At 42.2% G+C, this 15,000-nt stretch overlaps 4 protein-coding genes and 3 non-coding genes across 7 annotated transcripts in view; 4 read left to right on the top strand and 3 right to left on the bottom strand.

Annotated features, from left to right (window-relative positions):
• LOC141484549 (histone H3-like) overlaps positions 1-357 on the bottom strand; it is a gene marked incomplete at its 3' end in the record, with an annotated part of 2,050 nt that extends 1,693 nt beyond the window's left edge. Inside the window, exon 1 of the mRNA XM_074179525.1 lies at positions 7-357. Coding sequence (XP_074035626.1) covers positions 7-357 — 351 coding nt within the window. The remainder of the gene's footprint in view (positions 1-6) is intronic.
• A 1,701-nt stretch (positions 358-2,058) lies between these two features.
• Positions 2,059-2,433, bottom strand: LOC141484542 (histone H2A). The gene has a single exon (XM_074179517.1). The coding sequence runs from the start codon at positions 2,431-2,433 to the stop codon at positions 2,059-2,061; it is 375 nt and encodes a 124-aa protein (XP_074035618.1).
• Positions 2,430-3,107, top strand: LOC141484543 (histone H2B). Its single transcript, XM_074179518.1, has one exon. It carries the CDS (start codon positions 2,736-2,738, stop codon positions 3,105-3,107), a length of 372 nt encoding a protein of 123 aa, XP_074035619.1. The 5' UTR covers positions 2,430-2,735.
• A 2,987-nt stretch (positions 3,108-6,094) lies between these two features.
• Positions 6,095-6,505, bottom strand: LOC141484544 (histone H3). Its single transcript, XM_074179520.1, has one exon. It carries the CDS (start codon positions 6,503-6,505, stop codon positions 6,095-6,097), a length of 411 nt encoding a protein of 136 aa, XP_074035621.1.
• Positions 6,506-9,812: 3,307 nt separating this feature from the next.
• LOC141484552 (small subunit ribosomal RNA) lies at positions 9,813-11,732 on the top strand. Its single transcript, XR_012466683.1, has one exon. It is a non-coding gene; the product is annotated as a small subunit ribosomal RNA (ribosomal RNA).
• A 905-nt stretch (positions 11,733-12,637) lies between these two features.
• Positions 12,638-12,792, top strand: LOC141484550 (5.8S ribosomal RNA). Its single transcript, XR_012466681.1, has one exon. It is a non-coding gene; the product is annotated as a 5.8S ribosomal RNA (ribosomal RNA).
• A 600-nt stretch (positions 12,793-13,392) lies between these two features.
• The window catches only part of LOC141484554 (large subunit ribosomal RNA), a 4,028-nt gene continuing 2,420 nt past the window's right edge, over positions 13,393-15,000 (top strand). The window contains exon 1 of the ribosomal RNA XR_012466685.1: positions 13,393-15,000. This exon is cut by the window's right edge and continues 2,420 nt beyond it. This is a non-coding gene — a ribosomal RNA (large subunit ribosomal RNA).

Genomic DNA, 15,000 nt, shown 5'->3' with positions numbered 1-15,000 from the left:
AGTAACACGCTTAGCGTGTATAGCGCACAAGTTGGTATCTTCGAAAAGGCCCACCAGATATGCTTCGCTAGCCTCTTGTAGAGCCATAACGGCTGAACTTTGGAATCGCAAATCAGTTTTAAAATCTTGGGCGATTTCTCTTACTAATCTCTGGAATGGTAGTTTTCGGATTAATAATTCCGTACTTTTTTGGTAACGACGAATCTCTCGAAGAGCGACAGTACCGGGTCTGTATCTGTGAGGTTTCTTAACTCCTCCAGTAGCGGGTGCGCTTTTTCGGGCGGCTTTAGTAGCCAACTGTTTTCTAGGGGCTTTACCTCCGGTAGATTTGCGAGCTGTTTGCTTTGTACGAGCCATCGTATACGAATAGTTCCTCAGTCGAACGACAAATACTGATTAGTGAGCCTTCACGATCGGTCGTTAACAGTTTTATTCAGGTATAAGGATAGGGAACTTCTACCATTGGTTGAATCGAAGAAAGTGGGCGTGTCCCCCCAAAAACAAGACAAAACCAGCTTTCCAGCGCCGACGGCCTTCAGTTGTTCTCGAGCATTCGAAGTAGTAATAACGTATTTCGCTCGTACTTTTTTTCTCTATAATCTTCCGTTTGTATTACACAAAATGACTGGTAGAGGAAAAGGAGGAAAGGGATTAGGAAAAGGCGGAGCAAAAAGACATCGCAAAGTGTTGCGAGATAATATTCAAGGAATTACGAAGCCTGCCATCAGAAGATTAGCTCGTCGTGGAGGTGTAAAACGTATATCCGGATTGATATACGAAGAAACTCGTGGAGTACTCAAAGTATTTCTCGAAAATGTTATCAGAGATGCGGTAACATATACAGAACACGCCAAAAGAAAAACCGTCACGGCCATGGACGTAGTATACGCTCTCAAACGTCAAGGGCGTACATTATATGGTTTCGGCGGTTAGATTCATATTCCGACGAGAAATTTAAAAAAAAAAAACGGTTCTTTTCAGAACCACAATTTGTTTTCAAAACGAATTCGATTTATATACTTTACTTTGGTGTGAGTAATAATTAACGAATTACCAAATTAAATTCGAACGATATACCCATCTAATTTTAAGCATTATCTGTCATTCTTTTGATTACCTGAATAATTGCTTCATTTTATCCTGTATACTTAACGAAATTATTAATTTCAACCTTACTACATCTGTATACGAAGAAGAAAAGAGAAGAACGATCTGTACAATTAGATTATATACCACTCGGTTTCTAAATCTATAGGACAGGGAAGCTACTGGTATCTAGCTAGCTAGCTAGGTAGCTCCCAAACTATTCAATTATTCACCAATAGAAATTACATATGAAACTTTTCTGAAACGCCGCTTTAAAACGCGATACCATTTGTACGTAAAGAAAAAATTGAAAAAATGAATATTCATAAACTGATCGAAGGTTAATGAACCACTGTCCAAATATTATTGTTTTATGCTTATAATATTCATCTATCCCATTTCACAAATTACTATGAATAATAATAACAACCTATTTTTATATACTCGTCATTCATTTCTGCAGATATTGAAATGTATGTATGCATTCATCTATGCTATATAATTTAATTAGGTATATTTTTTTTTTTTTTTCATTTATTCATTCCAATTTACTCATGATTGTCTATATTGTAATTCCACGAACAAGAATGTATAATATTTCTATGGATATTGTTATGTTTATTCATTTGTATACCTAAATCTGATATTACTGCATACATTTTATTTTCATCACGAATAAACGTACAGACATTCTGATATTTGATTTCAGCAAATAGAAATCACTTGTTTCGGCACGAAAATAAGAAGTTGAACAATAATAATATTATTAATCATGTATACATGTATACGTAAATATGCGCAAGCAAGAAAGAAACAATCGCATATCGTGCTGCGTCAACAATTGTATCGAAAAGCGATGACAAGAAAAAAAAAAAAATATATGCAATTGTCGAATTCATTAGAGAAAATCGTTGTGGCCCTGATAAGGGCCGATATTTTATTTGTCGCTTTCCTCTCTCAGGAAATGTGTACTTATGCCTTCTTTTCGGTTTTTTTCGGTAACAAAACCGCCTGAATATTGGGCAAAACACCACCTTGAGCAATGGTTACTCCTGATAACAATTTATTGAGTTCTTCGTCGTTTCGAATGGCCAGCTGTAAATGTCTAGGAATGATACGGGTTTTTTTGTTATCGCGAGCCGCATTACCGGCCAATTCCAAGACTTCAGCTGCCAAATATTCCATTACTGCGGCTAAGTAAACCGGGGCGCCGGCACCAACTCGTTCGGCATAATTTCCCTTACGAAGGAGTCGATGAATACGTCCTACTGGGAATTGGAGTCCAGCCCGACTGGAACGGGACTTTGCCTTTCCCTTAACTTTACCTCCTTTTCCACGTCCAGACATGTCGAATCGTAGATTAGTATTATATATCGGATAAATTTAAAGAATTCACTGAGAATTATTCGATGTTGCTCTAACAGTAGCTTTCTATACAATGATTTCTATATAGAATCGACCTGTATTAATACCGTCCTACCGACCAATGGGCGTTCTCGAACGCTCAACTTTCCGGTGGGCGGAGCCTACTAGAGTTCCAGTTACTATCTGAAATAGTGACGACAGAGTGGCGTCTTTTACATTGAGTCGAAAGCAAACCTGCACGATAGTACTTGTTTGTTTGATATTGACGAAATTAAATTTTCAGAATGCCACCCAAAGCTAGTGGAAAGGCTGCGAAGAAGGCCGGAAAGGCCCAAAAGAATATATCGAAGACCGATAAGAAAAAGAAGAGGAGGAGGAAGGAAAGTTACGCAATTTATATCTACAAAGTATTGAAACAAGTCCATCCCGATACCGGAATATCCAGTAAAGCGATGAGCATCATGAACAGTTTCGTAAATGATATATTTGAGCGTATCGCAGCGGAAGCCTCCCGTCTTGCTCATTATAACAAGCGATCGACTATTACGAGCAGAGAAATTCAGACTGCAGTACGTCTGTTACTTCCTGGTGAATTGGCGAAGCACGCCGTCAGCGAAGGCACCAAAGCAGTTACGAAATATACCAGTTCGAAATAATTTACTTATTCCGGTCTACGATATACATTCTTAAAAAAAAACGGTTCTTTTCAGAACCACAAAATATTTATGAAAGAATTCTTACAATATCGTTTCGACGCTGAATGATAATTTATTTTTGCTAGGGCGCTAGGTCTCACTCGGTTGGGTTGCCTTGTTATCAGTACATTGTTACCTCCTTTCGTGAAACGCGCGATGATAATAAATAATTTTGCCACCTATATTTAGATGGTGCTTACCTACCTATCAACCTAAAAAGTTAACGTTCGTTACTGTTATACTAGTCATGTACTCTATTACTTATGTTATTTTTTAACGTGTTTTTTATTTACGTGCTAATATGTTGTCTAAAAACGTTTATGATTAGCATTTCTGATTTCGACTATAACATTGACGATTTATATATTTCGGGTGGGGGTGGGTGTGTATTACTCCGTTATAGATAGAGCTCACAGTATCGTCGTTCGTTCGTTCGTTCGTGTTGTAGTATCGACCTTTTTATTGAAAGTATATTACGATGATTATATCTTATCGAATATAACATTAATAACGTTCGTTATTATTCGAATGCCGTTTTCATCGAACACTTTTATAGGGATAATTTTTGAAAATGTTGATGCTATTAGAAGCGTCGGTTCTTGGTTATAGTCGTGTATGAAGGTAGACACGAGGTCTCTTCGATGCCCCTATTCACTCGTGTATTTATCGAGTATTATCGGCTAATGTATCATGTTTCTATAGACAGTCGCGCCTATGATATTTATTCGAAGGTTCCTTCCAGATCATCGATTACGAGTATTTTCGGAAAGGAATTGTCTGGAGTTACGTCAAAATCATCAATACTTCATATTTCATTGTAATTTACTGTGAGTTGTCGAGGTTTAATATTAGCTTTTTCTTATCAGAAAATATTTTCGGAATACGTAGAATCTATCCACGTTATTGTGCTAGTCGAAGTCTAAATAGGAAACCGGCATTGATTTCGTAAAGAAGTTGATGCGAACATTTCGACAGCAGAATGGAAGCCGTCAATATCGTGTCTAACGAGAATGTCGAGCGTTCAGTCTCCCGTCCGCCTGTGCTTCGACCCAGAATATTTAAACAAACGGAACACCAGAGGACTACATCATTCTCTCTAGACGCCTAACGAGTGTAGCATCTATCTTCCGAGAATATATTGTCAGTTGTTTTTTTACTATGGCAGACATAGAAAATCAGAATTCTTCGGCTTCGGCTAATTCATCTTCGTCGCCGCAGGCACAGTCTACTGCGAAGAAAGAAAAGAAAGTTAAAAATCCAAGAAGTAAACCTTCTCACCCACCTACGTCGGAAATGGTTAATAACGCTATTAAAGGATTGAAGGAACGGGGTGGTTCCTCTTTACAAGCCATAAAAAAATATATTGCGGCGAATTATAAGGCTGACGCAGAAAAAGTGGCACCTTTCATCAAGAAATATCTTAAATCTGCGGTTGCTTCCGGATCATTAGTACAAACTAAAGGAAAAGGTGCATCGGGGTCGTTCAAATTGGCATCGGCATCTTCTGGTTCGGCAAAACCGTCGGCTACCGAAAAGAAAACGTCCGGTACGGCCGGTGCGAAGGCCAAAAAAACTCCCGTTAAACGCGTAGCTGGTGAAAAAGCTAAAACCGGCAAGAAGGCTGCTGCATCACCGAAAGGTAAGAAAGCCTCTCCGGAAAAGAAAGCGGCTGCCGCAGCCAAGCCTAAAAAGGTAACTGCCGAGGATAAAAAGACCGTCGCTTCTAAGGTTTCGTCCGCGACTTCTGCTAGTAAAACCAAGTCTCCTTCGAAAGCAAAGAAAACTAACAAAGGACCAACAAAAAAGCCGAAAGCACCCAAACCGAAAACCGCGAAAGCGACCCCTGCATCGGCATCTTCTCCGAAAGCCAAAAAAGCTGCCTCTCCAAAAAAGAAGAAGTAAATTCTTCTATCAGTTGACTTCTCTCTCCGGCGACGAAGTCTAAGAAAACAAATGGCCCTTTTCAGGGCCACAATTTTTTTTACAAGAATTCGTATATAATTCAACTGTCCAACAAATATATAAATAAATAGTCAGAACTACCTACCTAGCCTATCCCTATAAACAGAAAAAAAATAGATAAATAATATTTCTTCCGCCGCCGCCGCCGACTATCGAATTGATATGAATCGAATAATTTCGTAAAAGAGTAAAAATTAAAAAATATTGCTCTGTCTTTCTATTTCATTGAAATATGTCTTGTGAACAGTTGACTTATTTTCTGATATTGGGATCGTTTCAGGAAAATGAGTCAAAATCATTTCGAGATTTCCAAACTAAGGGTGTTCCATTTGAGAAATCACTGATTTTTATATCTTCAGAATTACTCATCGACTCCAAATACCTCGTTCATCATTTTGGAAATGTTACTCCTCCTACAAGACGACGGAATGTAATATTTTGATGAATCAATAATAGCTTATGTATTCTATGAGACTTGTTTTCAATTTTATAGGGAAATGGCTCGAGAACCGAATAATACCTACTTTTTCTGTATAAACGATCGAATATCTCGAGAACGATTCATTTTTGGTATAGGGTATATTACAAAAAGTCACTCGAGATTTATGCCAGGTATTCAAAAATATGAATCAGAGGAAATTTACGAAAAGATGGTGATGTTATGAGCGATCTTTCATTCAGTGATCGCTTGTTTTTCGTTATTTATCTCAGCCGTTTCTAAAAATGATCTTTTCGAAAGATTCGTTTCGGAAAGTAAAAAATTTCAGTATTATAATCCATATTTGGATCATACTGAACATGTTCTGCAAACACCCGTGATTTAATATTTACGTGATGCGAGTTATTGAAAATATCATACATTCATTCATTCATTCATTCATATCTATCGATAAACGAATTCTTTCATCAATTGCATTTTGTGGTTCTGAAAAGAACCTTTTTTTTGTATATATTTTCAATATATATTGGGATATATATATATGAAATTAAGCTCGTTCTCCGCGTATTCTCCTTGCTAACTGAATGTCTTTGGGCATAATGGTAACGCGCTTGGCGTGAATGGCGCACAAATTCGTATCTTCGAAGAGTCCTACCAAATACGCCTCGCTAGCTTCTTGCAAAGCCATGACGGCTGAACTTTGGAATCGTAAATCGGTTTTGAAATCTTGAGCGATTTCTCGAACTAAACGTTGAAAGGGTAATTTCCTAATCAACAATTCAGTACTCTTCTGATAACGTCGAATTTCTCGGAGAGCAACAGTACCGGGTCTGTAACGATGAGGTTTTTTAACACCTCCCGTAGCCGGTGCACTTTTGCGAGCTGCTTTAGTAGCTAATTGTTTTCTCGGAGCTTTACCTCCAGTCGATTTACGAGCGGTCTGCTTGGTACGAGCCATTTTCAAAACCTATTGCGAATTGTAACGAACGAAATGTATACCGAACGATAGACGGACAACATATGAACTGAGTCGGCTTATACACGCCAACTATTATATACCATCTAGACGAGACGCCATTGGTCCGATTTCCAGTTGTGGGCGGAGTCATGAAATTTAACAAAACCCGACCGAGTTCGGTGTAGAACTTTAGTCGAAGTCTGTCGTTAGTATCACTAACAGTATTTCATTCGTATCGTGCAGTATATAATTTATTCTTAACATTCGAAATGACTGGTCGTGGCAAGGGAGGTAAAGGTTTAGGAAAAGGAGGAGCGAAACGTCATCGTAAAGTATTGCGTGATAATATCCAAGGAATAACGAAACCTGCCATTAGAAGATTAGCCCGTCGAGGTGGTGTTAAACGTATTTCGGGTTTGATATACGAAGAAACTCGTGGAGTACTCAAAGTATTTCTCGAAAATGTTATCAGAGATGCCGTAACATATACCGAACATGCGAAACGCAAAACCGTCACAGCCATGGATGTTGTATACGCCCTGAAAAGGCAAGGTCGAACCTTGTACGGATTTGGCGGTTGAATTTAATGCCTCCCCCTGTATTGTCCTTACCGTTTCCATAAAAAAAAGGTTCTTTTCAGAACCACAAAAGCTTATGAAATGAATTCGTGTGTATTTTTTATATTTTTGAAGTAAGTCTCAGGTCAAGAAAGTAATACAAATCATGAAATTATGAAACAACAAAATTTAATTGACGCTCCGGAGGGGCGACTTCATTGATGATTCCAGTGGCGCATTTGCTTTTTCAGCTGCAGGAAAACCCGGAAAAACCTGCAGCAGCAGCAAGCACCACATCATGTGAACATCTTGATCTACTAATGTCTTCTCTTTTATAAAACAAAATGTAGGGTATCTCCAGAGACTACAGTAAATTTAGAACATCGCCAGAACACTTAGTGACACGACTATCGTCAAACTTAATCGACCTCTGCCCTCCGGTAGCAAGCAGAATATCGGAAGCGTGAAATAAAAATTTGAATTGGAAATTTTGGCGAAATAACCCGAACGGAAAGTGTAGTGAAAATATAAAAGATAACGGAAAGTGTAGTGAAAATATAAAAGATAACGGAAAGTGTAGTGAACGTTTACTTCTGCCTTCCGCGAACAAGCAGAATATCGGAAGCGTGAAATAAAAATTTGAATTGGAAATTTTGGCGAAATAACCCGAACGGAAAGTGTAGTGAAAATATAAAAGATAACGGAAAGTGTAGTGAAAACATAAATATAACGGAAAGTGTAATGAAAGTTTACCTCTGCCTTCTGGGAGCGAGCAGAATTTCGGAAGCGTGAAGAAAATATTTCAGATGGAAACTTTGGCGAAATAACCCGAACGGAAAGTGTAGTGAAAATATAAAAGATAACGGAAAGTGTAGTGAAAACATAAATATAACGGAAAGTGTAATGAAAGTTTACCTCTGCCTTCTGGGAGCGAGCAGAATTTCGGAAGCGTGAAGAAAATATTTCAGATGGAAACTTTGGCGAAAATAATCGTGAACGGAAAGTGTGGTGAAAATATAAAAGATAACGGAAAGTGTAGTGAAAACATAAATATAACGGAAAGTGTAGTGAAAACATAAATATAACGGAAAGTGTAATGAAAGTTTACCTCTGCCTTCTGGGAGCAGCAGAATTTCGGAAGCGTGAAGAAAATATTTCAGATGGAAATTTTGGCGAAAATAATCATGAACGGAAAGTGTGGTGAAAATATAAAAGATAACGGAAAGTGTAGTGAAAACATAAATATAACGGAAAGTGTAATGAAAGTTTACCTCTGCCTTCTGGGAGCGAGCAGAATTTCGGAAGCGTGAAGAAAACATTTCAGATGGAAATTTTGGCGAAAATAAATCATGAACGGAAAGTGTGGTGAAAATATAAAAGTATCGGAAAGTGTAGTGAAAACATAAATATAACGGAAAGTGTAATGAAAGTTTACCTCTGCCTTCTGGGTGCGAGCAGAATTTCGGAAGCGTGAAGAAAAAATTTCAGACGGAAATTTTGGCGAAAATAATCATGAACGGAAAGTGTGGTGAAAATAACGGAAAGTGTGGTGAAAATATCGGAAAGTATAGTGAAATTTTCGCCAAAATTTCTCTTTGAAAATTTTTTATCACGCTTCCGAAATTCTGTTTGCTCCCATTAATTCAAGTATCGTCTCACCGTCTCAACTCATATGTTGTAATGGCGAGAAAGCGGTATAGGCCTTACACAAATTTTCACTACACTTTCCGATAAACATTGTAATCGAGACGTCCTGTTGTCAGAACGTTATCCTATAATATTTTAATATATCGATCGATATGCGTATTCATGTCTGATACAATATCATATCGACGGATATAAATTATATTGACTAGGACTATACGAAAAGTGGAAAAAACCGAAAGTCGCGTAGGGTCCCGTCAGCGTTAACGGAAAACGGGCGATGTGCTCGAAACGCCGCTATAGGGGGATAGGTACGTTTCGAAACGGATCGAAAACGCTTCCTCTATAGTATCGGCAGACGCTTGCTCGAGCGCTGTCGGTACCGTGGTCACCGATAACCAAATCACACGATATTCGTTTTTCTGCTGAATAATAACATTAATTCGATATCGTGTCGAGTGCGGGCTTCGCCCACGGTGGTGTGGATAGTTCGTAGTAGTATATCTTCTGCTTCTACCCAACCGAAACCGTCAGACACTGCGAGATCGCGGATTTAGCGAGCGTTTCTACGTAAGCGGTCCCTATGCGATCAACCAAAAAATAACAAAAATTTTGTTATTACACAAAATATGCGACAGCTCTCCTCTGTCCGAGCGAGAATAAATATAATTTCGGAACGAATCTTTCGAGAACACCGAGTCGCTTTCAATCTAGCGAAGGGTCGAGAGAATGTTCGAAGTTTTGTGCCGGTCGACGTATATATCGTCTATTATATATTGTATTTCGAAAAATTACCATACGTACGTGTACGCCGGTGGTTTGTGTAACATTATCATCAGGTCGAGTACGACGAGCGTGTGTTGTAATATTTCTTCTTGAGCAATGTTATAGTTCGATTTGTTGTCGGTCCGGTTTTATTTGAATGAAATAATGCAGAGACACATAGAGATATATAACAACTTTTTCGTTGAGCGTGGCGTTTCGAAAATTTATATTTCGTATAACGCACACACAACACGCACGAAAAGAGAATATAGATCTGTTTCCGTATTTATTATTATTTTAATATTATGGAGACTGAACTAGTTCTACGATAGAACGTCAGCTCCCTGGTTGATCCTGCCAGTAGTCATATGCTTGTCTCAAAGATTAAGCCATGCATGTCTCAGTACAAGCCAAATTAAGGTGAAACCGCGAAAGGCTCATTAAATCAGTTATGGTTCCTTAGATCGTACCCACATTTACTTGGATAACTGTGGTAATTCTAGAGCTAATACATGCAAACAGAGTTCCGACCGGAGACGGAAGGAGCGCTTTTATTAGATCAAAACCAATCGGTGGCGGGTTCGCTCGTCATCGTACACCTTGGTGACTCTGAATAACTTTATGCTGATCGCACGGTCTCGCACCGGCGACGCATCTTTCAAATGTCTGCCTTATCAACTGTCGATGGTAGGTTCTGCGCCTACCATGGTTGTAACGGGTAACGGGGAATCAGGGTTCGATTCCGGAGAGGGAGCCTGAGAAACGGCTACCACATCCAAGGAAGGCAGCAGGCGCGCAAATTACCCACTCCCGGCACGGGGAGGTAGTGACGAAAAATAACGATACGGGACTCATCCGAGGCCCCGTAATCGGAATGAGTACACTCTAAACCCTTTAACGAGGATCAATTGGAGGGCAAGTCTGGTGCCAGCAGCCGCGGTAATTCCAGCTCCAATAGCGTATATTAAAGTTGTTGCGGTTAAAAAGCTCGTAGTCGAATCTGTGTCCCGCGCCTTCGGTTCATCGTCCGCGGTGTTAACTGGTGTGCCGCGGGACGTCCTGCCGGTGGGCTTAGCTCGCAAGGGCGGCCCAACTCAATCCCGCCGCGGTGCTCTTCATTGAGTGTCGAGGTGGGCCGGCACGTTTACTTTGAACAAATTAGAGTGCTTAAAGCAGGCTAAAACTTCGCCTGAATACTGTGTGCATGGAATAATGGAATAGGACCTCGGTTCTATTTTGTTGGTTTTCGGAACCCCGAGGTAATGATTAATAGGAACGGATGGGGGCATTCGTATTGCGACGTTAGAGGTGAAATTCTTGGATCGTCGCAAGACGGACAGAAGCGAAAGCATTTGCCAAAAACGCTTTCATTGATCAAGAACGAAAGTTAGAGGTTCGAAGGCGATCAGATACCGCCCTAGTTCTAACCATAAACGATGCCAGCTAGCGATCCGCCGACGTTCCTCCGATGACTCGGCGGGCAGCTTCCGGGAAACCAAAGCTTTTGGGTTCCGGGGGAAGTATGGTTGCAAAGCTGAAACTTAAAGGAATTGACGGAAGGGCACCACCAGGAGTGGAGCCTGCGGCTTAATTTGACTCAACACGGGAAACCTCACCAGGCCCGGACACCGGAAGGATTGACAGATTGAGAGCTCTTTCTTGATTCGGTGGGTGGTGGTGCATGGCCGTTCTTAGTTGGTGGAGCGATTTGTCTGGTTAATTCCGATAACGAACGAGACTCTGGCCTACTAACTAGGCGTTTTCCGACATCCTAAAGGCCCGCCGATGGGGCTTCGGCCTTTATCGTGCGCGGTTTTTACTGTCGGCGTATAAACAATTCTTCTTAGAGGGACAGGCGGCGTCTAGCCGCACGAGATTGAGCAATAACAGGTCTGTGATGCCCTTAGATGTTCTGGGCCGCACGCGCGCTACACTGAAGGAATCAGCGTGTCCTCCCTGGCCGAGCGGCCCGGGTAACCCGTTGAACCTCCTTCGTGCTAGGGATTGGGGCTTGCAATTGTTCCCCATGAACGAGGAATTCCCAGTAAGCGCGAGTCATAAGCTCGCGTTGATTACGTCCCTGCCCTTTGTACACACCGCCCGTCGCTACTACCGATTGAATGATTTAGTGAGGTCTTCGGACTGAGCGCGATGGCGTTTCGGCGTCTTCGATGTTTCGGAAAGATGACCAAACTTGATCATTTAGAGGAAGTAAAAGTCGTAACAAGGTTTCCGTAGGTGAACCTGCGGAAGGATCATTACAGTGATATTGTCTATATACGACATGTCTGATCAAATATATATATCGCGAAGCGAGAAAAGAGTTAAATCTCTCCTTTTTCCTTCTACGATATTCGAACTAATTTGTCGCTTTATGTTTTCGTTTCGATAGAAAAGAAAATGAGCGACGGTGGACTACGTTTTCGAATGACGGTGAAATTGACGACGACGACGACGTTGTTGTCTGTCGTCATCATCCTTTCGATTAGTAGTAGTCCTCTTCTCGAACTATACAAATTCGTCTTAGAGGTTTTTCAATTAGGCGTGTAATTTTCTTTACCGAGAATTATAATATATGACGTTGTGCGTATTGTGTTGCCGCGTCGTTGTCGTCGATTATGGCGCTAATGTTGTTCGTCGATCGTGTTGTGAAGCGTACGCTCTTTTGTCGAACGCGAACGCGATATACGACGATACATTTCGCCGTCGATGACGATGATGCCGACGCCGCCTTCGCCGGGTACCTAGGAGTGTGTGACTGTTAAAAAACCGCTCCGTAGGAAATTATGTTTAATCGCGGTCGAAACGTGAAAGTTTCGTTTCGTACGAATTTTTACGTTACCGGATTACACAACGAGATTTCCGATGGTTGTGAAAGATATTCGCCCGGCCGTGTCAGTTAGAACGCATGGTAAATGAAATACTACGCGCGTCCTCTACACGACGAATATAAAAATTGAGTCGTGCGCGATTTCGGTACACGATGCCTCGTCTGAATATGTGGTGCCGTACGAATACGAAATCGTCGAGCGCTTCTCTTTTTTTATTTTTTTTAACAAGTATATATATTTATGTACGTTGTTGCATTGGTATAATCTCAACGCTTGCCGAATCGAGACGTCGAACTCTTGAAATTATTTTTTTTGAGTACGTCTAAATAAAAGATTACCCTGAACGGTGAATCACTTGGCTCGTGGGTCGATGAAGAACGCAGCTAATTGCGCGTCAACTTGTGAACTGCAGGACACATGAACATCGACATTTCGAACGCACATTGCGGTCCTCGGATACTGTTCCTGGACCACTCCTGGCTGAGGGTCGTATCAATTTCAAAGACTGCTCGGTTTTTCAAAATTGATATTTTGTAAAAACGTCGGAGCGTGTTGGATGATTGACGTGTTGTTGTTGTTGTTGTTTGTCGTCTATCGAGTCGTCTCGTTATTATAATCGTTATCTAAGTATTTTATCGCCTTCGCGGCGATGACACTTGGTAACAAAAATAAATACACGTTGACGACGACGACGACGCCGACGACGACAAAGACGCGGCATCTTAAAGTGCGAAAGCGACGAATCGTTTTTTCTCATCGCAAGATGAGAGAAACGTTACGTAGTTTGTACACAACGAAATCGTATCGAGTCTCCGTTGTTGGGAAAGCGGCTGCCACGGCAATATACAGGTTCACGCTTGTAGTGTGTGTGTGTATGCTCTCGTTACGCACGATCGTCGTGTCCGAGAATCTTTGATGAATCGAAGACGACGTCTGATCGTGTCGAGCAGCGTACGTACACACGCACACACATTATTACAGGACGTCGAGAACTTTTTTGTCCGTTTCGGTAGTTCTCTCTCGAAATAACGACGGACGAGACTACGTACGTCGACTCGTTGCTGTTGAATAAACTGAAAAATTATTTTATCGACCTCAGAGCAGGTGAGACTACCCGCTGAATTTAAGCATATTACTAAGCGGAGGAAAAGAAACTAACTAGGATTCCCTCAGTAGCTGCGAGCGAACAGGGATAAGCCCAGCACCGAATCCCGCGGGTTAACCGCCGGGAAATGTGGTGTTAGGGAGGATCCGTTTATCCCGGAGTCGTACGGCGCGTCCAAGTCCTTCTTGAACGGGGCCACAGCCCATAGAGGGTGCCAGGCCCGTAGCGACCGCCGTCAATTTCGGGAGGATCTCTCCTCAGAGTCGGGTTGCTTGAGAGTGCAGCCCTAAGTGGGTGGTAAACTCCATCTAAGGCTAAATATGACCACGAGACCGATAGCGAACAAGTACCGTGAGGGAAAGTTGAAAAGCACTTTGAAGAGAGAGTTCAAGAGTACGTGAAACCGTTCAGGGGTAAACCTGAGAAACCCGAAAGGTCGAAGGAGGAAATTCATCGCGTTTCGATCGTCGGCGTTTGACGGGTTTCGTGACGGACGGCGTTCGCGTCGTTCGCTCAGCTCGTTTTTCGAACCGATATCGAACGCGTGCACTTTTCCTCTTGTAGGACGTTGCGATCCGTTGGGTGTCGGTCTAAGGTCCGGGGTGGAGCCCACGTGAATTTTTCGCGTGGACCCTCGGTATCCCGGCCGACTCGCTCGACGGTATAACGATGGCGCGGGGCCGCTACTTTATAATTAGCGTTCGGCTCGTGGCAAGCGCGTCCGGTGTTTGACGGCGATCGGACCTAGCGCCGATCCTGTCCCCGGGCGACTGTTGGCTACGATGTTCTCGAACAGACCTCGTTGAAACGCCGATCTGCAACGCTATAGCTTTGGGTACTTTCAGGACCCGTCTTGAAACACGGACCAAGGAGTCTAGCATGTGCGCGAGTCATTGGGACATAACTAAACCTAAAGGCGCAATGAAAGTAAAGGTCTACCTTGCGTAGACCGAGGGAAGATGAGCGGTTCGCCCTCAAAGTGGCCGCTCCGCATTCCCGGGGCGTCTCGTTCTCATTGCGAGAAGAGGCGCACCAAGAGCGTACACGCTGGGACCCGAAAGATGGTGAACTATGCCTGGTCAGGACGAAGTCAGGGGAAACCCTGATGGAGGTCCGTAGCGATTCTGACGTGCAAATCGATCGTCGGAACTGGGTATAGGGGCGAAAGACTAATCGAACCATCTAGTAGCTGGTTCCCTCCGAAGTTTCCCTCAGGATAGCTGGCGCTCGTCGCGTACGAGTTTCATCCGGTAAAGCGAATGATTAGAGGTATTGGGATCGAAACGATCTCAACCTATTCTCAAACTTTAAATGGGTGAGATCTCCGGCTTGCTCGAACTCTTATGAAGCCGCGAGACTCGAATCAGAGTGCCAAGTGGGCCATTTTTGGTAAGCAGAACTGGCGCTGTGGGATGAACCAAACGTCGAGTTAAAGCGCCTAAATCGACGCTTATGGGATACCATGAAAGGCGTTGGTAACTTAAGACAGCAGGACGGTGGCCATGGAAGTCGGAATCCGCCAAGGAGTGTGTAACAACTCACCTGCCGAAGTTACTAGCCCTGAAAATGGATGGCGCTGAAGCGTCGTGCTTA

This window comes from Leptinotarsa decemlineata, unplaced genomic scaffold (genome assembly GCF_025532065.1).
Source record: "Leptinotarsa decemlineata unplaced genomic scaffold, Ldec_3_MD MMD2_tig00005981, whole genome shotgun sequence".
Lineage (NCBI taxonomy): Eukaryota > Metazoa > Arthropoda > Insecta > Coleoptera > Chrysomelidae > Leptinotarsa > Leptinotarsa decemlineata.
Note: the sequence above shows the minus strand (reverse complement) of the source record. Positions and strands in the feature narration are given on the sequence as shown.

What these genes read in the sequence shown, in the direction of transcription:
- LOC141484542 (XM_074179517.1), bottom strand. Translation starts at nt 2,433, where the DNA reads ATGTCTGGACGTGGAAAAGGAGGTAAAGTTAAGGGAAAGGCAAAGTCC.
- LOC141484543 (XM_074179518.1), top strand. Translation starts at nt 2,736, where the DNA reads ATGCCACCCAAAGCTAGTGGAAAGGCTGCGAAGAAGGCCGGAAAGGCC.
- LOC141484544 (XM_074179520.1), bottom strand. Translation starts at nt 6,505, where the DNA reads ATGGCTCGTACCAAGCAGACCGCTCGTAAATCGACTGGAGGTAAAGCT.